At 53.4% G+C, this 19,287-nt stretch overlaps 12 protein-coding genes and 1 non-coding gene across 13 annotated transcripts, besides 1 other annotated feature; 5 read left to right on the top strand and 8 right to left on the bottom strand.

Annotated features, from left to right (window-relative positions):
• Positions 1-38: 38 nt before the first annotated feature.
• Positions 39-41: a sequence feature (Short protein (KNAG_0L01120, CCK72732.1) was converted to a misc_feature.).
• Positions 42-508: 467 nt separating this feature from the next.
• On the bottom strand, positions 509-2,908 carry MTC4 (Mtc4p; the record flags this gene model as incomplete). The annotated part of the gene is made up of 1 exon (XM_022610706.1): positions 509-2,908. The coding sequence occupies one exon, from the start codon at positions 2,906-2,908 to the stop codon at positions 509-511; it is 2,400 nt and encodes a 799-aa protein (XP_022466976.1).
• A 79-nt stretch (positions 2,909-2,987) lies between these two features.
• TRS20 (TRAPP subunit TRS20) lies at positions 2,988-3,563 on the top strand (the record flags this gene model as incomplete). The annotated part of the gene is made up of 1 exon (XM_022610705.1): positions 2,988-3,563. The coding sequence occupies one exon, from the start codon at positions 2,988-2,990 to the stop codon at positions 3,561-3,563; it is 576 nt and encodes a 191-aa protein (XP_022466975.1).
• Positions 3,538-3,984, bottom strand: SRB6 (Srb6p; the record flags this gene model as incomplete). Its single annotated transcript, XM_022610704.1, has 1 exon — positions 3,538-3,984. One exon carries the CDS (start codon positions 3,982-3,984, stop codon positions 3,538-3,540), a length of 447 nt encoding a protein of 148 aa, XP_022466974.1.
• Positions 3,981-5,141, bottom strand: MRPS5 (mitochondrial 37S ribosomal protein uS5m; the record flags this gene model as incomplete). Its single annotated transcript, XM_022610703.1, has 1 exon — positions 3,981-5,141. One exon carries the CDS (start codon positions 5,139-5,141, stop codon positions 3,981-3,983), a length of 1,161 nt encoding a protein of 386 aa, XP_022466973.1.
• Positions 5,142-5,308: 167 nt separating this feature from the next.
• AFG3 (AAA family ATPase AFG3) lies at positions 5,309-7,450 on the top strand (the record flags this gene model as incomplete). The annotated part of the gene is made up of 1 exon (XM_022610702.1): positions 5,309-7,450. The coding sequence occupies one exon, from the start codon at positions 5,309-5,311 to the stop codon at positions 7,448-7,450; it is 2,142 nt and encodes a 713-aa protein (XP_022466972.1).
• A 229-nt stretch (positions 7,451-7,679) lies between these two features.
• On the bottom strand, positions 7,680-8,666 carry BIM1 (microtubule-binding protein BIM1; the record flags this gene model as incomplete). Its single annotated transcript, XM_022610701.1, has 1 exon — positions 7,680-8,666. The coding sequence occupies one exon, from the start codon at positions 8,664-8,666 to the stop codon at positions 7,680-7,682; it is 987 nt and encodes a 328-aa protein (XP_022466971.1).
• Positions 8,667-9,129: 463 nt separating this feature from the next.
• Positions 9,130-9,202, top strand: KNAG0Ltrna1T. Its single transcript has one exon. It is a non-coding gene; the product is annotated as a tRNA-Thr (tRNA).
• A 219-nt stretch (positions 9,203-9,421) lies between these two features.
• MDM38 (ribosome-binding protein MDM38) lies at positions 9,422-10,903 on the bottom strand (the record flags this gene model as incomplete). The annotated part of the gene is made up of 1 exon (XM_022610700.1): positions 9,422-10,903. The coding sequence occupies one exon, from the start codon at positions 10,901-10,903 to the stop codon at positions 9,422-9,424; it is 1,482 nt and encodes a 493-aa protein (XP_022466970.1).
• A 147-nt stretch (positions 10,904-11,050) lies between these two features.
• MIM1 (Mim1p) lies at positions 11,051-11,296 on the bottom strand (the record flags this gene model as incomplete). Its single annotated transcript, XM_022610699.1, has 1 exon — positions 11,051-11,296. The coding sequence occupies one exon, from the start codon at positions 11,294-11,296 to the stop codon at positions 11,051-11,053; it is 246 nt and encodes an 81-aa protein (XP_022466969.1).
• A 134-nt stretch (positions 11,297-11,430) lies between these two features.
• On the top strand, positions 11,431-12,231 carry PRE6 (proteasome core particle subunit alpha 4; the record flags this gene model as incomplete). The annotated part of the gene is made up of 1 exon (XM_022610698.1): positions 11,431-12,231. One exon carries the CDS (start codon positions 11,431-11,433, stop codon positions 12,229-12,231), a length of 801 nt encoding a protein of 266 aa, XP_022466968.1.
• Positions 12,232-12,521: 290 nt separating this feature from the next.
• On the top strand, positions 12,522-14,210 carry KNAG0L01000 (uncharacterized protein; the record flags this gene model as incomplete). The annotated part of the gene is made up of 1 exon (XM_022610697.1): positions 12,522-14,210. The coding sequence occupies one exon, from the start codon at positions 12,522-12,524 to the stop codon at positions 14,208-14,210; it is 1,689 nt and encodes a 562-aa protein (XP_022466967.1).
• Positions 14,211-14,294: 84 nt separating this feature from the next.
• Positions 14,295-16,532, bottom strand: FAA2 (medium-chain fatty acid-CoA ligase FAA2; the record flags this gene model as incomplete). The annotated part of the gene is made up of 1 exon (XM_022610695.1): positions 14,295-16,532. One exon carries the CDS (start codon positions 16,530-16,532, stop codon positions 14,295-14,297), a length of 2,238 nt encoding a protein of 745 aa, XP_022466966.1.
• Positions 16,533-16,891: 359 nt separating this feature from the next.
• On the bottom strand, positions 16,892-18,520 carry HEM14 (oxygen-dependent protoporphyrinogen oxidase; the record flags this gene model as incomplete). Its single annotated transcript, XM_022610694.1, has 1 exon — positions 16,892-18,520. One exon carries the CDS (start codon positions 18,518-18,520, stop codon positions 16,892-16,894), a length of 1,629 nt encoding a protein of 542 aa, XP_022466965.1.
• Positions 18,521-19,287: the final 767 nt, after the last annotated feature.

The following is a 19,287-nucleotide window of genomic DNA, read 5'->3' as shown; positions in this document are numbered from 1 at the left end:
AGACTTGTTACTAACAACAATGAACCACAAACCAACAGTGAGCGCTCTTGCTTGCTGTAAGTTTGCTCACCTGCCTTCCATATAGATTGCAGTTGCGTCTTGTCTCGGGGCGGTACAAGGTGCGCTGATCAGTGTCACGAGTGCGCTCGTCTTGAGAAGGGTGTCGACAGTGTACCGGACAGTGAGGATGCAAGTCCGCGTGTTCTACCACTGTGCGTGGATCAGCATGGGGGCCGTCTTCAAAGCGGACTCGCAGTTGCTCAAGTTCCAAAGAGAGTACTACGCTAATGAGGGCGAGAAACGGGACAAGATCCTCGATGCAGCAGCGGACAGGGGGATCTTCCTCGAGGACGACTACATCATGGACAGCGTTATTACAGGCGACCGGAATCGGTAGAGGAACCTCCCGCCAGTTGAAAACATCCTGTATTCATGTATATACTAAGCTTCCGACGCACAGTCTTGGAGTGTACATACCTCTCTATCTATATATTCGTGCAACGTTGACTCACCAGATGGTCCACTTGATTAGCTTCCATGTGAGAACAAACCCATGCCGGATCTCCCTGAGCATCTTGACAAAGAGCCAGATTGTCCACAGGGCACCAATGATGGAGTACTCGAGCAACCGGTACGCGACCCGCGTCGTCCGCTGCGCGCGCATCATCCGGATCGTGCCATACCGCTCCGTGTTCTCTTGGAACAGCTTCAACTTCAAAGTCAGTGTTGTGTTGATATCACTGAGGATTCTGTCACTCGAGGATATCAGCATCTCGACACGAATCGAGTAGTCATTTAAAAGCGTGGACGCCCACTTGTTCCCCACGGCAATGACCTTATCCAACTCGTGGTCGTATAGCTGTATCACCTCATTCGCGACCTCGATGTTCTTATCCGTGTCGTCCTCGAGGATAATCTGGTTCCGCTTTGCGATCTCCTTCCGCTTCACAATTTCGTGCGTGATCCGACGGTGTTTCATAATCGCAACGGTGCTCATGACGTACTTCGTACTCATCCAGTACTGCTCCAGCTGCTTGTCCACGGGGAGGACGTACTTCTCCGAGGCAGGGTCGACGAGGGACTCCAATTCCTCAACGAAGAACTGGCGTTGTTGGTCCTTTGCCTCGTTCTCCATATCTTTCCGCTTCCTACCCGGAGACTCATCGTTCTCGGCGGCCTCATCGGGTGCCACAGCCGTTTCAGCACCTTCGTCCTTTGCATTCGTGGTCATCGTTGTGGCATCCATGGGAGGAGGCGCCGGCCCCCTACTGGATACAGAGTGTGGAGACGTAGATCTGATACCTTGTGTGATAGGGGTTCTCACAGCGGGTGTCACAACCTGTGAAGTCCCACCAGTTGTAACGGGTATCGCACTAGTAGAGGACACTGACTGGGAGGATACGGAAATGTCTGCGGACTTTGAGTCGCTGGATCCCTCCGGCGTCGTCGTCTCCTCCTTGTCTTCTGTTAGCCCTTGAGTTTCGTCCCTGCGCTGCAGTTCCTTCAAAGCTTTCGTCGCGTCCTTTATCGATGCCCTTCTTGTCGAGTTCACCGTTAAGTTTGCAGGAGCAAGGTGATACACACTTGGGTGGCTCGCGGAGGCAGCGACGGGAGCCTGCTGCTGCTGCTGCTGCTGCTGCAATCCGCTCTCGGTGCTTCTTGCTCGGGGCGACCTGGAGTGCGACACCCGTCTCGTTTTGCCCGTGATGATCTTCTCCAGTCTCCCCAGTCTACTCGAGCTGAATTTCGAGGCCGTTTCGTACTCGCCGTCTTGGTCTGCTATTGTAGTACCCGAAGACGACGCTGCTTCGTCCTGCCCCGGTATTTTATTCACGTCGAGATGGTTCCCTAAGTTCACCGTGTTTGAGTCATAACCGTGTCCGTGTCCGTGTGGACCTGGAATCTTCGGACCCACTTTACCAATGGTCTGCGATAATCTGTGCCGCCTTCTCTTCTTCTTCTTCTTGGCGATGTGTACCTGCTGTTGATCGCGCTGTTTTTCCGCCGTGATCCAGAGGTGGCCATCCGGCCGTCGCAGCTCGTCCCAGTGGCTCGTCCTCCAGGATAGATCACTGTACTTCTCGCTCAGTTTGACAAACCAACGCATATTCCTAGTGGGTCGTTTGGAGAACTGAATAACTGCGATCATGGGCACCCGCGAAAACACGAGCTCCCTAGCGGGCTTCACCTCATCGTGATACTTCTTCCTGAGCTTCCTATTCCTGATCACCTGGAGCGGGTTGTAAACACCTTCGACGCCCTCATACCTTACACCGGTGGCAGCTGCAGCCGCAGCCGCAGCGCCCGCGCCGTGACCACCATGCACACCCCCATTGGGGTCCCTAACGCTGTCATTCAACGTGATGCACCGCTCCATCACATTGTAGAAGTACTCAAGGTATATTCTTACCCGTTCCGCCTTGAGCCGCGTGCTCTTCGGTATGTGCACTATCCTTGCGGATACTTGATCCTGTGTGGTCCACGAGGGTGCCCCCACGGCACCAGCGCCCACTCCAGACGCACCTGCACTTGTCGCAGTCCCTGCAGTCGCCCCCGTCGCCGTTGCAGTCACCGCTGCAACCGCCGCAGCGACTCCACACTCCGCACCACTATACCGACTTCCCTCCACAGAATCATCACCGACCACTGGACCCGTCTCACCTTGTGAGTAAGGCAATGTCCTGCCGTAGTTCAACTCATCCATAAGGTTATACCTGTTATCCACGAGCAACTTCGTGACCAACTGCACCCGGCCCTGATCCCCCTGTCGCTGCCGTGGCCTCTGTCTCTGCCCATGTTCATGCTTCTGCTGTCCGCCACGCGACTCTCGTGGCATCACCGGCGTCTTAAAACCCTGTTCTTGCCGTGTCTTCATCACTCTAGGTCCTCTCTTCGTCTGGTTCAACATTTCAAATCAGAAGAGACCGTCTTGAAACTTGAAGAGGACAGTTGATGGGGGACGTTGTGGGGAGTCGTGGGTCGCCGCAATGCCTGAGTACTTCGCGATAGTCGGTCCTGGGGACAGGCCGCTGTACGAGAGCGAGCTTGGTCGGGGTGCGTGGACGCCAGAACAGCGGGAGTTGAACCCATTCGTGTTGCACTCGTCGCTGGACGTCATCGAGGACTTGCAATGGCAGTTGCTCCCGGAGAACAGCGACACGGTCTCCAACACCGGTGGTGGAGAGTTTGGTGGTGCAGCACAGAGTGGTGCAGCACAAGGTGGCGGCGGCGGGTTTTTGAGGTCACACAGGGCGAAGACAGAGACGGATAACTGTTACTTGGGCCGTGTGGATCACTTCTACGGGCTCGCGGTGAGTGCGTATACTACATACTCTGGGTTGAAGTTGTTGATGGTCCATGGTTCTGGGATCGTGGACGACGCAAACTGCCGTAGTTTCTACCAGGAGGTGCATGAACTGTACGTGAAGACTTTGATGAACCCGTTCTATTCTGCCGGTGGCAGTGCCAATGGCAGTGGCAGTGGTACTATTGGGCCTGCACCGATCACTTCCAGGGCGTTCGACTCGCGTGTCAAAGCTATTGCCCGGAGGCATCTGCGATAGCACCAGGAGCGGCACCAGGAGCGGGAGTGGCACCAGCACCAGCACCAGCTATAGATTGTATACACTTGTCTAGTAACGACTCCAACAACTGCGTGTCTATCTTGTCGCTGTCGCCCTGGACTCGCTCGGGCAACTGATTCAGCAACCATCGCTCTCTGAGTCCTCGGGTGAGCACCAGCAGGTCCTGCACGCCCTTCACGAGCTGTGCACTCTGGCTGTGCACCATCATGCTTCCCTGCGTCGCATTGGACAGCATTGGGGCCCCACCTTCGGCAGAATCCTCCGCATCGTTGATCCCACCAGCATCATCAGCAGAGGAGGAACCTCGTTCAGTGCCCGCGCTGCGCACCAGTTCCGCCAGACGCACGGACAACACCTCCACGGTCGCATCGAGCTTCTCCAGAAACGCCTCGTTGTTCATCGTTGCCGCGTAGACACCTTGCCGTTTGTCAGTGCGCTTCCTCGATGGTCTCTGGTGTTAAGAGGTCTGTTCTTTATAGAATATGGTGTTAAAGTGATGGATGGCGAGGGACACAGAGGTCCTGCGTCGTGGCTACTTATGTCTGGGTGGGCATGGTGTCCCATCTTGCCTATGTACATGTGTGTGTGTGTGTGTGTGTGTGCAATTGAGTTCTCTTGGTTCCACCCCCCACCGTAGTAGGTCTTCCTCACGTCGACGATCTTCTTGCCTCTCCCAGCGGCGATATCCCTCAGAGATCCCTGGGCGGTCGTCAGAAGCTCTAGGAACCCCTTCGCGATGTTCATCTCGTTACGGGAACCGTACACTTTCGCACTGAGGTCCTTGATCCCCGCGAGTTGGCATATCTCGAAGATGACATGGTTAGTGCGAACGCCGAACCCTGCCTCGCGCCGCCGCACGAACAGCCGAGACCCATGGAACTTGTAATCCGTGTCCCGCAACACCGTACGGTCCTCGAACCGTTCGACGGCAGTCAGGTTCCGGATAGCGTCCCAATGGGCCTTCCCCAATGCTTTCGCCATGTCCGCACGGGACTTGCCCTCCCCGAGCCCGACCATCCCGTTACGGTCTCCAACTACACACAGCGCGTAATGTGACGCAATCTTACCCTTCCCGGTCTGGTTCGACACCCGTTTCAACACTAATGGCTTCATCTGTAGACGCCGCGACACGTACGCCGGGTCCGTCTGCGTCTGTCGGTGGATCCCAGCGGCCAGAAGCGCCATTTTCGAGATCCGCGTCTGCGTAGCCAACTGCAGCACCTCGTCAGGGTACACTGCACCGTTGGACCCAGGTGGGGGCAGCGGTCGCGCAGTGCCGTTCCCCTGGACACCGCTGTTCGACGGCGTGTACACCTGTTGAGAACCGGTCTGCGCCGCGTGCTCGTGCGGTACTCGCGGGTCGTAGTCCCAAAACCCGTCCACTCTAGCAACATCGTCACGGCCGCCGGCACCGCCAGCACCAGCACCCTCACGCATCCAAGAGGGCAACACGGACTCTCCCAACTCGACCGCCTTCAACATCTCCGCGCTGTAGTACGGCGCCAGTGGCGCACTTTTCCCAGCACGCCCAGCACTGCTCATCAACCGTCTCCACATTGCACTGTGCATATCCGTCAGCCTCCTCTGTCTCCTCGAGCCACACCGTCTTCTCAACGTCCTGTTCTTCATCGAATTGAATTCAAAGCTTTAAATCTTCAACTTCCCACAACAGGAGCCATGGAAGGGGCGGTACTCTGCTCTAGACACACGTACGTCGCTTAGTGATGCTGCTGAGACGTGTTGCCGGGAGACAGTTGCTGGGGAGAGTGCCGCTACGGCCTTTGCCCGGTGTTTGGCGGTCGATACACACTACAAGGGTGGCTAGAAACGAGAACAACAGGGACAGAGATAACAAGAAGCGGGCAGAACCGCCGGAATACAAGTCCATGCGGGAGTACTTCAAGTCCAAGGAGTTTGCGAAGACGGTGTACCTCACCACTGGGTTCACTCTGCTGTTCACGCTGTTGGGGGCCTCTGGTGGGTCTGCGGATGACAAAGAGGGCGCCGTGCTCACATTCCAGGACTTCAGAAGCAAGTACCTCGAGAAGGGTCTCGTTAAGAAAGTCACTGTTGTGAACAAGTACCTCGTACAGGCGGAGTTGGTCACGCAAAACGACGTGCAGTTCACTGTCGGGTCCACGGACGTGTTCGAGGAACAGATGGACGCAGCACAGGATGAACTGGGGATCCCCAGTACACAGCGGATCCCCATCGTGTACGTCTCTCGCACGTCCGCGTGGCAGTACGTGTACCCGTTCATCCCGACGGCGCTTCTTCTGGGGGGGCTTTACCTTATCAGCAAGAGACTCACGCCGGGCGCTGGTGGTGGTGGTACCTCGTCAAAGGGCGGTGGCGGCGGGAGCAACCTCTCCAACATGTTCGGCGTTGGGAAATCTAGAGCAAAGCTGTTTAACAAGGAGACGGACGTCAAAGTGTCCTTCAAGGACGTCGCAGGGTGTAACGAGGCTAAACAGGAGATCATGGAGTTCGTCCACTTCTTGAAGAACCCAAAGAAGTACACCGCATTGGGGGCCAAGATCCCCAGGGGTGCCATCTTATCGGGACCACCAGGTACGGGGAAGACTCTGCTTGCGAAGGCCACAGCGGGGGAAGCCGCTGTGCCATTCCTCTCCGTGTCCGGGTCCGAGTTTGTAGAGATGTTCGTCGGGGTCGGTGCCTCCAGAGTGAGAGACCTGTTTGAGCAGGCAAGATCCCTTGCACCGTCCATCATCTTCGTCGATGAGATCGACGCCATTGGGAAGGAGAGGGGCAAGGGCGGGCCCCTGGGGGGTGCAAACGACGAAAGAGAGGCCACTTTGAACCAGTTGCTCGTGGAGATGGACGGGTTCACGACTTCAGACCAGGTAGTCGTCCTCGCGGGTACAAACAGACCGGACGTGCTCGATCCGGCACTGCTCAGACCAGGCAGATTCGACAGACACATCCAGATAGACTCACCGGATATCACGGGGAGGAAACAGATATACTTGGTCCATCTGGAGAGGTTAAACTTGCAAGAGAAATTGGCCCTGGATAGGGAGAACCTCGCGGGGAAACTCGCGACGCTGACACCCGGGTTTACCGGTGCAGACATAGCGAACGCCTGTAACGAGGCTGCCCTGATCGCTGCCCGTCACAAGGACGCTACGATCACGCTGGACCACTTCGAACAAGCAATAGAGAGAGTCATTGCTGGGCTTGAAAAGAAGTCTAAAGTGCTCTCCATGGAGGAGAAAACGACGGTCGCATACCACGAGGCAGGACACGCCGTCTGTGGTTGGTTCTTGAAATACGCGGACCCATTGCTGAAAGTCAGTATCATCCCGAGGGGTCAGGGCGCGCTCGGTTACGCACAGTACCTACCCGCGGACCAGTATCTGATCTCTGAGGAACAGTTCAAGCACAGGATGATCATGGCTCTCGGTGGACGTGTCTCCGAGGAGTTGCACTTCCCCTACGTGACCAGTGGCGCTCATGACGACTTCAAGAAAGTTACAGGGATGGCAAGGGCCATGGTCACGAAATTGGGGATGTCCAAACGGGTAGGGTACTTATCCTACGACGACGGAGACAGCAACGGCGGGATACAGGTGAGCAAACCCTTCAGCGAGAGAACGTCAAGGATAATAGATTCCGAGGTGAAGAAGATCGTTGATGAGGCACACCGCAAATGTACCATCTTGCTAAGCGAAAACAAAGAAAAAGTGGATAAAGTTGCTAAACTGCTGCTGAAGAAGGAGGCCATTACACGCGAGGATATGATAAGACTGTTAGGCCCAAGACCGTTCCCTGAACGTAACGAGGCCTTTGAGAAGTACTTGGATCCTAAAGACGCAGATAAACCAACACCAGAGGTAGCAAAATGACCGAATGACGTTCCCCTTTCCTGATACCATATATATATATGAAGCTACTGGATTTTATGTGTGGGGGGAATGGACAGGCAATCTTGTCATGTAAATACACGTTGGTCCAACAACGGATACTTCAAATAATTACAATAACAACATACGTTTTCTATATTCAAAGAAAAGGAGGCAGAGGTTAGTCTACTATTTGTTCTCTTACTTTTGTCATCGATATACTCGTCTCTTGTCAAAAGGTTTCCTCGTCTATTATCAGATTAGTGGAGGGACTTGGATCCGTGATGTTGTTGTTCACGAGAACTTTTTGATCCTGTGGGTCTGCCAAATTGTTGTTTCCTGCAAATCTGGTGTCTGCTGCTGCATCTTCCGTGTTGGAGATCGGGAGGTTGTCGTCGGAGGACAATGTCTCCTCCGTGGCGTACAGGATCGTCTGTACTTTATTCAAGAATTTGTTCAACTCGGCAGTTTCGTTCCTGTAGAGCCCTTCGTTGATCAGATCCTGTGTCGATTGGACCAAAATCTCTATATCCCTCAGTTTCCCGAAGTAGAACTCCCGTTCTCGTTCCAAGATACTCGTTGTCTCCCTGTACTGGTCCATATCTCTCGTCAAGATCTCCACTTCGTTCTTCGACTGTGCCAATTCCGTCTGCAGTGCGACTACTTGCTCGTTCGATATCCTTCTGGTGAAACCGGGACCATTATAATTAGACGACGATCGTGTCGCGGTGCCCGCAAAACTGCTCGTACCACCTGGTGCCACTGTCGGTTTCCTCTTGGCAACGTTCAAACTGGACGTCGAGTTTCCCGTGCTTCCTACCGGCACACCACCGCCACCACCACTTACGCTCCTATACTTCCTGCGGGCCACCGGATCGTACGGCGTCCCATCCTTGTGCTGCGTCCAGTACCGTTTAACCCACTGTAGAAACTCCAAGTTGTCCTGAAACCTGCACCTAACCATCTTCTCGACGTACACGATCTTCTCAATCTGGTGTCTTGCAAAACAGCTCTGCAAGATCTTGTAGTTAGTGTAGTACTCGTACTCCGCGGAGGCGTCAAACTTGACCCTGTGCATCGGGACATCCAAGTATATCGAGTCCATAATCTGACAGTACACGGCCCCAGACCCGCATTCCTCCACTTTGTGCACGCTCAGTTGCAAAAGATCGTTGACCCACGCGAGCAGCTCAGACCTCGACTCTCCCAACCCGCTCATTATCACTACCCAGACGAGCGTACCGTGCTTCTTACTTTGTTGTCCTGTGTTACACTGTCGCTGCTGTTGTTTGTTGTTGTTTTAATTTCAAACGCGTTTCGAGACGAAGGGACAGGACACCGTAGGTATCGGCGCGTATCGGTCTCTTCAAGGGAATGGATAGATGTTTGAGAGAGAGGGTGTTCTTGAAAAGTACTGTTGTGGTGAGACACGCGCTGCTTTGGAGTTCAACTTACCCTTGCAAGGTACCTGTATCGGTTCAGGAACAGGGGAGCGACAAAGAAAATATGGAGGGAAATGGGGGCTTCAGCGCACGTCAGGCTGTATACCGATACCATTAAAGTTTAAAGTAAATTGGGAGGTGGCATTTGGGGGAGGAAAGGCTAGAAGCGCGATGTGCATTATACATATTATCATCATATATGTAAATTCAATTTTGTATCTCAAAAATTGAAATTTGTATGCTTCTATGGCCAAGTTGGTAAGGCGCCACACTAGTAATGTGGAGATCATCAGTTCGACTCTGGTTGGAAGCAGATTTCTTTTTTTGCTTTCAGCGCCGTCACAGGAGTGGTGGCAACCGATGCGAGCCTGACAGTGCCCACGGGTGCCATGAACAGCATCCTCAGTGGTGGCGTGTTCCCCTTCACATCTGCCATTGGGCAGTAATACATCGCTATACTGAACTTAAATATGTGGTACGAAGCGTGTATGTATGTATGTACGTATGGATATTTGAACCTGTGTTCCTGCGGTCAGTGTCTCTTGTCGACCGCAGTCTTTGCTGCCTGAGCGAGGGGAACTGGTGGCTGCTGTTTCGTTGCGTCGTCCTCGTCGAGCGTTGTCGTGTCTGTGTTCGAATCCTCCTGCGACTTGCGCGCCGTAGCCTCCTCTTGCTCCCGCCTAATGAGTTCCTGCTGTTCCTTGAGGACATTGAGTTTGAACTCGCTGTCGTCCTTCTTCGGGGTTTGTTCCCCATCCTCCGTTTCGTCCCCAGCGGTGGCCGGTTCTTGGTCCCCTCCCATGGTCTCCGAGAGGTCCAGTTTTGCGACGTTGTAGACCGGGTCTGGGATGGACCCTAGCACCTGTAGGATCCCGTCGTAGTACGTGTCGAGGATCCTATCGTACCGGGTCATTTCTTTCTCGTGGACTTCTGGGTCTGACGCACGAACGTTGTGAAGCGGGTATGGCAATTGAGCCTCTTGGCCCTGCCCCGTGCTCCTACCAAAGGTGAACGTTGAACTGAGGACCATAAGTACTGAGGGGACACGCATACGGAGACGTAGTTGCAACCATGCTCTGAGGTGATCTCTGAGGACATCTTGGTCGACACCGTACGCTTTGACCCCACGAGACACACAAGCGGTGTACAGTTCGTCCTTTGTGAGGTGGTCAACCCCCTCGTAGTCAATAGTCTTGTCATCCTGTATGATCTTCTTGAGTTTGTGACGGATATGATATCTGAGCATGTTATCTGTGCCAAACGGTGTCACGGACATGAATTTGGACATCGCAGTCAGTTGTGTTCTGGATAAGTTATCCAGGACGGAATCGTTCTTGAACATCTTTGCCACAGAGTTGATCTCCCCGTAGGAGAAGTAAGTTGTCTGCGAGGGGACTCTTTTAGCCTGGTGTAACCTGTAGAAGAACTGTGAGAATGCCAATTTGTTCTCGTGAGTCTGTAACGCTGCGTCGTAGTTGATCAGGGGTTCCGTTTGTTTCCCCAAAGTCTGGTGCAGCAGCGCAGAGGTTTTCTTCCTGATCTCAATGAGCCTTGTCACTTTCTTCTGCCTTTGAGACCCTGACTCATACGTGGAGGGAAGCAAGTTGGGGAACAGCTTCAGTGCCACTGGGAGAAGCAGTTCCGCGAAGGGCACAATAAGGAACGCTGAGAAGGGGATCAGTCGCAGTACGTCGCCCATTGTGCGGCGCAGCTGGTTCGTCTCCCTACGGGACAACTCGCTACCACGGATAAACTTTGCAAGAAGCCCAGTGGACACTTTGACCTCGTAGCCAAGCAGTCGAGTCCCATGGGCGTAGTGTTTCAGCTCGTTGCGGATGCGTACAAGCAGGCTAGGCTTAGCCCGGGACACGGGTACCGGCGTAGTCTTCACGAGCTTCTTCTCCGTCTCCTTCACGGCCTCCGCCTTCTTCACGGCCCCGCCGCTCTCCCCCGCCGCGTACGCCCTCGCAGCAACCACAACGTTCACCCGCCTGCCCAGCACACCGACCGTCATCGCAGACGCCCGCACCGTCGCCACAGCCATCACCATTGCCCTCCTCCTCCTCCCACCAACTGTCCATCGACGTCTTCTTCAACTACGAATTAAAACACGTTTAAATACTGGGGCCACTACAAACAGCCTGCGGGAACCCCTCCTCGCCTAGACGATCCCTGCGAGTCTGCGTTCCACAGGATACACCTTCATGTGAGACAGTCTACCCACTTGGCCAGCACTGTCCCTCGCACCCATAACAAACCTCCCACGCCACCGCCACGCCAGCTCATGGGCGACCAACTCGCCAAACCCGAGCATCAGCCCGTTCAAAAAGGGCAACACGACGTTCACCGCCCACGCCCACGCCCACGACCTCCTAGGCCCATCCCGCACCGTCGTCACGTCCCTCATCGTCGCTACTACGGCTGCTACAACCCACTGGCAACAACTCGACGAATATTTGAATCGTTTCAAGATTCGAATCGATTTGCCACTTCTTCTTCAACTGTCACTTCCACTTCAAACAGATCTACTACAGCAAGGCAATGAGTGGGTACGACAGGGCACTGAGCATATTCTCGCCCGACGGACACATCTTCCAAGTCGAGTATGCGCTGGAGGCCGTGAGGCGTGGGACTTGTGCCGTCGGGGTGAAGGGCCCCCGGTGTGTTGTGCTAGGTTGTGAGCGGCGGTCGACTCTGAAGTTGCAGGACCCGAGAACGACGCCGTCGAAGGTCGCGCTCGTGGACACGCACGTCGCGTTGTCCTTTGCTGGGCTGTCTGCGGATGCGCGTGTCTTAATTGAGAGGGCAAGGACGGAGGCGCAATCGCACAGATTGACGCTGGAGGATCCTGTGTCCGTGGAGTACATGGCGAGGTACATTGCTGGGATCCAGCAGAAGTACACGCAATCGGGTGGTGTGAGGCCCTTCGGGGTGTCGACTCTCGTCGCAGGGTTCGACAGTGGCGACGATACTCCGAGACTGTACCACACGGAACCAAGTGGGATATACTCCGCGTGGACTGCACAGACGATTGGGAGGAACGCCAAGACCGTGAGAGAGTTCCTGGAGAAGAACTACGCTGGGGAATCGACTACTGCGGGGGAGAAATCCGGGGAGTCCGCAGAGGCCAGCGCAGGGGCCAGCGCAGAGGCCAGCACGCCGGGGCCATCCTCTGTGGAGGAGTGTGTGAGACTCACCGTCAGGTCTCTGCTAGAGGTAGTCCAAACTGGTGCCAAGAACATTGAGATTACCGTTATTGAGCCGGACAACAAGATCACTGCGCTGTCAAACGAACAGATCGCCGCGCACGTCGAGGAGATCGAGCGGGAGAAGCAGGCGTGAGCAGTCGTAAGCAGTGGATGGGCGGCAGCGAACCCACTGCGGGGTGCTGCTGAGATGTGGGGCGCTGCTGAGCTTCAAGATCCAAGATGCTGCTGCCATGCTGTCATGCTTCGATTTCAGCAGATTCTTCGAGGAACACCGCAGTGGGACCAGCCCTCTCCTCCCCACTGCACTGCCAGCACTCGCAAGACACCTCTAGCACCCGCCAGGGCCTGCTGCGGACCATCCCATGCGCTGCCGTCACTGTGTAACTCGCCGTCAAATAAATTTTACGTAAAAATCCGTTTGCGATGCGTTCAAGACGAAGACGAAGAAGACTTCACTCCTCACTCGCTGTTCACAGTCTACTAACCCTCCCACCCACGATACCAATGGACTCAATCACAGATACAGGTACGAGCACGACGCCGCTTTCAGGAGACACGGTCGTTGCGACGCCCGGAGCCAAAGCGAGGGATCCACAGGGTACACTCGCCGCTGGGGCCAGTCGCGAGGAACTCGCGTTGCTGCCGCCTCTCCCCACGGGGGAAGAGCTCGAGTTGCAAAGTCCCGTGGACGCGGTGGCGGTGGACCCGCTCGCTGAGGATGCGGCGGTCTTGGACTCGCCAGAGACGTCACAACATGGGATCGTGGAGACCGTTGCAACGAGGCCTAAACCGATGGCGAAGATGCCAACACCCCCAGTCACTGAAGCTGCGTTTCTCGACGAGGCCAACATCTCTCTGGACCTTTCAAGGGCGCTAGAGATGCCCGAGGCAAGCTCTACGACTCGTGCGGCGATAACACCGCCGCCTAGAGTATCCAGCGCTCTCTCGGCAGAGACTGCAGAGACAGGGGTGCTCCAAGTGGACGCACCGCAGGCGACCGTGGCACCATCACACTTCCCAGCGAGCCTGCTGGGCACCGCACCGCTCTCAAGATCCAGAAGCAACTCAACAGACCTCGCGTCCATCTACAACCTCCCAGAACGCAAATCGCTAGACAGGAAACTGTCAGGGTCTCGCAAGTACCACCACCATCACCATCGCGAAGAGAAAGTAGGGTGCCCACCACAGGGACCAGAGAGCAAACCCGCGTCACCACCAACTTTGCAAGAGAGTCCACAACACCCGGCGAAGCGAATGGGGCTCCTCAGAAGAACCTCCAGCGCTTTGCTCAGAAAGAACCCATCCCGCTTGCTAAACAGAGGAGCACCCGCAGCTTCCGTGACCACTAATACAGCGACCACCACCACAAACTCGTCCTCTGCGTCGTCCTCCACACCGTCCTCACCACTAATACGGAACGTCTCTGCCTTCGACGACACACTGGCGGAGATGCAGAAACCAACACGCCCAGGGCTCAGAACCCGTATCTCTTCGTCCTCCACGAGGATTGCAAGTCTCGGGTCTGCAACAACGGCCCCATCACCGGTATCCCGGAAGACCTCCCTCAGTACCAAGATGCGCAAGGGTATATCCCGCGTGTTCAGCTCCGGAGAACTCCCCACCGCGGGTCCCCAGGCTACACAACGACTCGCGGGGCGCACATCATTAGGGAGCCTCCGCAGCTTGCAGAACTCGGACGAAACCAGTTCAATGGGCAGTTCAGGTGGGGATACCATTATCATACACAAGAAAGCTCCACGACAAGAACACCCTGTGACCCCCACAGACAGCCAGGATATACTCAAGCTCGGCCACTCTGCCCCAGTGATATATATACGGAACACTGGCGTGCACGTCGCTGGCATCGCACAGGAATCGAAGCTGGCAGTCGACGCAGGGCAAGTGGGACCCCAAGGGTACGTCGAGATACTGCGGGACACGGCGCGTGCGGAGGAACGACGACTGTCGCTCGTAGAGCGGAAATTTAGAGAGTCCGGATGGTGCTCCACAAGGGAACTAGAGGACCTCAGGGAGAAGAAAGAGGCAGTCGCGAGACTCTGGAGAGACAGGATCAACGAGTACAGAACGAGCCTCGAATCGGAAGCGCAATGACAAGGCGGCTCTTCAAAGAATAAGAATAAGAATAGAAAGATTATTTACAACTCATATATACACACACATACTAGTCAAATGGCATCATAGTTTGCTCGTCTTAATTATCGAACCCTCCTCGTACATCCGTTCAAGTTCCCGCTTGAAGTGTGCGGTCGCTTGAACCCGCTTGATCTTCAAGGTCGGAGTCACGGTCCCGTTCTCGACGCTCAAAAGGTCCACACCAATGTAGATGTTGTGCAGTTTCTCAAACCCTTGCAACCCTTCCATGCAACTGTTGACCGAGTTCAACAGAGACTTCCGCAGAGTCACATCTTTGTTCAGTTTGTTCACCAAAGTCTCTACCTCCCAAGATTTGATTTGAGGGTTACTGTTCCCCAAAAAATCCCGCACGCTGTCCACATCAATACTCAGTACACCAACCAGATAGTTCTGCAAAGTGTCACCGTACACAAATATTTGTGTGATGTAGGGGCACACGGACAAGTACAAGTTCTCGATTTTCTCCGGCGCAATGTACTCGCCGTGTGCCAACTTGAAGAAATTCTTGACACGATCAATGATGTGCAACCTCCCCTTCGGATCAATGAAACCAACATCACCAGTGGCAAACCAGTTGTGCTCGTCAACGGCCTTCGCCGTTTCCTCCTCGTTCTTGTAGTACTTGGAAAAGATCTGCGGACCACGGAGCAACAGCTCTCCCTTCAAGTCCCTCTTCGCGTAGTAGTTCAACTCGGGGACATCCCTCAGCCTGCACTCAGCAGTGATCCCAATAGCACCACAGGACCCAGCATCCCTTTCGAAGGGCTCACTCAGACAGATCCCCGCGAATGACTCGGTTAGACCGTACCCTTGCCTCACACCGGTGTCTAAAGAACTGCGAAGGAAAAGTAGAGTCTCTTTCGAAATAGGCGCCGACCCAGTGACAAGATACGTCGTGTTGCTCAGCCCGAGTCCCTCCCTTATCTTTTGGATCAGTACACGGTGGTACACCAAGTAGTTCATAATGGAGTGATCCGTGCCACCTTTCGTTGAAAACCTGGCCGCTTTCGCGTCAATGATATTATTCGCGACGCCGTTCCTGAGGGTAGACTGAGATAAATTGTTTTTGATCCCAGCTTCGAATCTTGTCAGTATTCTGGGCACCAAAGCCAAAGAATCTGGTTTCAAGAGCTTTAAGTTCTCTACGAGCAGAGTAGGGTCCGGTTTGTTCAAAAACCCGAGACCTACACCACGGGAAATATCGTACGCAACAATCATCCTTTGGAAAATATGAGCTAGCGGTAAGAAACAAAGATCGTACAACTGTTTGTCTTTCTTGTTAGAGGGTATCTTAAAAGTACTCAACCCAAAAGCAACTCCTGAGGTCAAAATTTGGTGCGTTATTTCAACACCCTTCGGTAAACCTGTCGTCCCCGATGTGAACGAAATCGTGTACAGTGAATCAGCTCTTGGTGGTATAAGCGATATGTTCGTCATGACCCCAATTTTCTCCACTTGTTCCATCGAGTAGAAAGTGATTTGCTCCCCCCTCGCGTTGACTTTAATGTTTAGCAGGGACTCGTTTAGGTACCTGACTTGCGAGTCGTCCATGTAATCCATGCAAATCAAAGTGTTGACAAACTCTAACTTCGGTAAAAAATTCAACACATTGTACAAGTTATTCTTCGAGTATACCAACACGGGGCTCTCCGTTAAGTTCATAATATACTCTGAGGTCTGCGGTCCCAGAGTCTCGTACAGGGACGTGTTGGGCAGGGAAAAAGACTGGCAGGCCAGATCGGTAATGACCCACTGTGGTGTATTGTGCGACAGAACAGCGACAATAAAATCGTTATTGGTCAGTGTCTGCCGCCGTTTCGTATTGACCACTGATAATATACCGGACCCAAACGCTCTTGATCGCCGCGCAACTTCCTGGTAACTTTGAAATTCGAAGTGGTCCGCCCAAGTGTCAGTGACCGCATCGTAGGGTCTCACCCCAAGAAAGTCATTCGAGGGCCACCTCTTCACTGAGAGCATAAAATGGTCAAACCCACTCTGCAGAGTGCTGTCCACACATGTCACCAGCTGTTTGGGGGACAGTGAGCTTCGAAACACTGGACTCAAATGGTCACTCTTGTCAAAGTTGTCAACTTCCACAGCCTGCTGTTTCAGAAACGTCTTGTACGTGGGGTAACTGTTCAAGGGCAACTCATCAAACAGTGCGTAGAGGTACTCATCGCTCCCCGGTTCAAACTCCAACAATTTACCCCTCAGCCCGGCAAACCGGGGGCTGTCTCTGATCAGATCACTGATCGCGTAGCTTTCTGTAATAGCCATATTATTGATACACCGTGTTCCAAAGCTATGGGATGTTTTGCTCTACATCGAGTGAGAGAGAGTAACTGGTGGCTCGAGTTCCCCAGACACCCCTTATATGTATTCGAAACGGAGTAATAGCCGCTGAAAGTTGGAGTAAAAAATATAAAAACAACGGGAACCCCGGACGTTTAGAGCCGTGCCGTCCATAGTGATGTTTTTCCCTTTTGGGAGATACTTGACAGTAATAACGGTTCTTACTGTAGTAGTAGTGATAAATAGTTGTAGTATTGGTAATAAATAATGGTTGTAGTTGTAATAAATAGTAGTTGGTTGTGCGATAAATGTCTTTGTTGGTAGCTCTTCGCTTGGCTGGTTTCCTATTGAGACAGGCTGAGGGCGTCGATGAAGCCATCGGTGACCACATCTGGGATACCGCAGCTCTTTGCAAAGCCGATCCCACCGAGGGACACTTTCCCATCGTAGTCCTTGGTGACCATGGACTGTGCAGCGGCAGACCAGTCACAGTAGCCAACGCTGTACCGTGGAAGACTGTTTTCCGCGAGCGTGTACTGCCACAGACCCGCATCCAGGTCCTTCTCTGAGATGTGCAAATGTTTCTTGAATGCGTCTCTCACGTTTGCGATCGTCGCCGATTCCGGTGGAACTACGGGTTTCCTTGTCTTTGGGTCGTTGAACATGTAACCGCCGACCATGGCGGTCATTTTCGTGTACTCCTTCCCCCTTGCTAGGTTGCCGGACTGACCCCCTTGGGATGGTTCAAACAGCGGCTTGGCGTTCTTTTCGATGATCGAATCAAAGATGACACCGAGGACTTTGCCCGGGTTTTTGTTCGATTTGGGGATCAGGTAGCCGAAACTGTGGTACTTCTTCTCGATGATGTCCTTGTTGGGCAGGTAGTAGTTGACCAATGCGATGGTCAAGTACTCCAACTCTTTGAATTTCTTGCTTAAAGCTTTATTCGACCCACCAAGTACGGCTTCGATGCTGTCTGGTGCGACTGAAAACCGCAGGTGGTCCAGCTCCTGGGGTTTATGTCCCTCAACCTCCACAGACAGTTTACCGTCTTTGTAGTGCGCGTTGGAGACGTTGTCCCTAATCACAGTGACGTTCTTCATCTTGTCAACGGCATCCTTTACCGCGTTGGGGAAAGTACTCAGACCACCGTCGAAACACAACATTGGGTACTTCTTCAAATGCCTTGACAAAAGGTACAGTTCGTTCTCGTCCTTCCTGAATGCGTCCTTGTACTTTAGGATCGTATCTGTCAGTCTTGGCACAGGGCAGTCGTAATTGGACCCTGACAATCTCCTGTTCTTCCATTTTACTAACAGTGCCTTGCACGTCGATCCGTACAGCCTTTCGTCGTTGTATAGTTTGGAGAGCACTTTCTTTGCGCTCAAAGTGGACAGGTCGTCCGCGTATATCCCGCGGAAGATCGCACTCAAAATGTTGTTGCCGATGAAGTCATTCCCGTAACGTCTCCTGACAAGCGACTCTGCGGACTCGTCCTTGAACAGGTCCTCGCACGGTTTCCTCGCCCATTCCAGCAGGATGGCACTAAACAGACCCTTCCCCAGTGGACTGGCCGAAAACTTCAAGAACGACAGAAACGAGTTTGGTGCCTGCACTAGGTTATCGTTAGGGTCTGCGATGAACTTCTTGTTCGCATCGGCTGTCTTCTCTATGCACTTCAACTTATTCGTCTTCCCAAGTTCCTTCAGCGTGTCTATCATGAGGACTGAACCGTCCGAGACACCCCTCAGCGTTCTGGGCCCTCTCTCGAACATTATGGGATCTCCATTCTGGTCCACGGTGTCCCACGAGTTCACCCATCCGCCAACTTTCCCCTTGTTCCTTTCAAACAGCGTAATATTTACATCGGGTCTCAATTTCCCGAGCGTGTACGTGAACATAAGCCCTGACATACCGGCACCTACCACTCCTACTCGGGAGTTCAGAGGCAATTTCGTCAGTTGTTTGAGCATCTTTGGTTCTGTTCTGCCTTTTTATCTTGCTCCGCACTCGAGGTGGTGACGCGGTATGAATAGGAACGTGAATGACAGCAGCCGGTATGGAAAGAAAAAGGCACGCTTGATTATGATCTGTTGCTTGGCACTCTCTCTCTCGGATGGGGGGGAGCTATATACATGCAGCTCTTATAAAAAGAAGAGATGAGCGAGCGAGCGAGAGGGAAGGGAAAAAACCTTGAAGCGGGGGTAAGCACACACACACACACATCCGAACAGTTAACAAGTGATGGACCCAAGTACGTACGTACGTACGTGCCAGAAATCAAATTGGGAATGCAGAACAATACTCTCTGAAGATACCCCTTCCCTCCTCCCCCTCACTGACGAAATCGCAGCCTGCGAATTAGTGTGTACGACCGAGTAGCAGGACCAATAAGGCAGCTCAGCTTACAAACGACAACCCAAAAAAAGCCAACAACAACTGCAACAGCAGCAGCAGCAAACCGTCTCTGCGGTGAAACAATGGAAATTTTTGTTCAGCAGCGAAACGACGCAAAAATTTCTTCTCGAGGAATTTTCAACTTTTTTTTTTTGCAATTTTTCAAATCGAATCGATGAGACGAGGCATATACACACACTGAGAGAGGAGCCGTGTAACGTATCGTATGCGGGCGGGCAATTGCGGTCGTATAAGCGACAATTGTTCGTTTGTTAGTACCTGGCCTTGCATCTCTCTCTTTCTCTCTGCCTCTCTTCTTACTTTTCTTTTCCCAGTTGGCCCG

The sequence above is a fragment of the Huiozyma naganishii genome, chromosome 12 (genome assembly GCF_000348985.1).
Source record: "Huiozyma naganishii CBS 8797 chromosome 12, complete genome".
Classification (NCBI taxonomy): domain Eukaryota; kingdom Fungi; phylum Ascomycota; class Saccharomycetes; order Saccharomycetales; family Saccharomycetaceae; genus Huiozyma; species Huiozyma naganishii.
The sequence above is the reverse complement of the archived record's forward strand: the minus strand, read 5'-3'. Positions and strand labels throughout refer to the sequence as shown.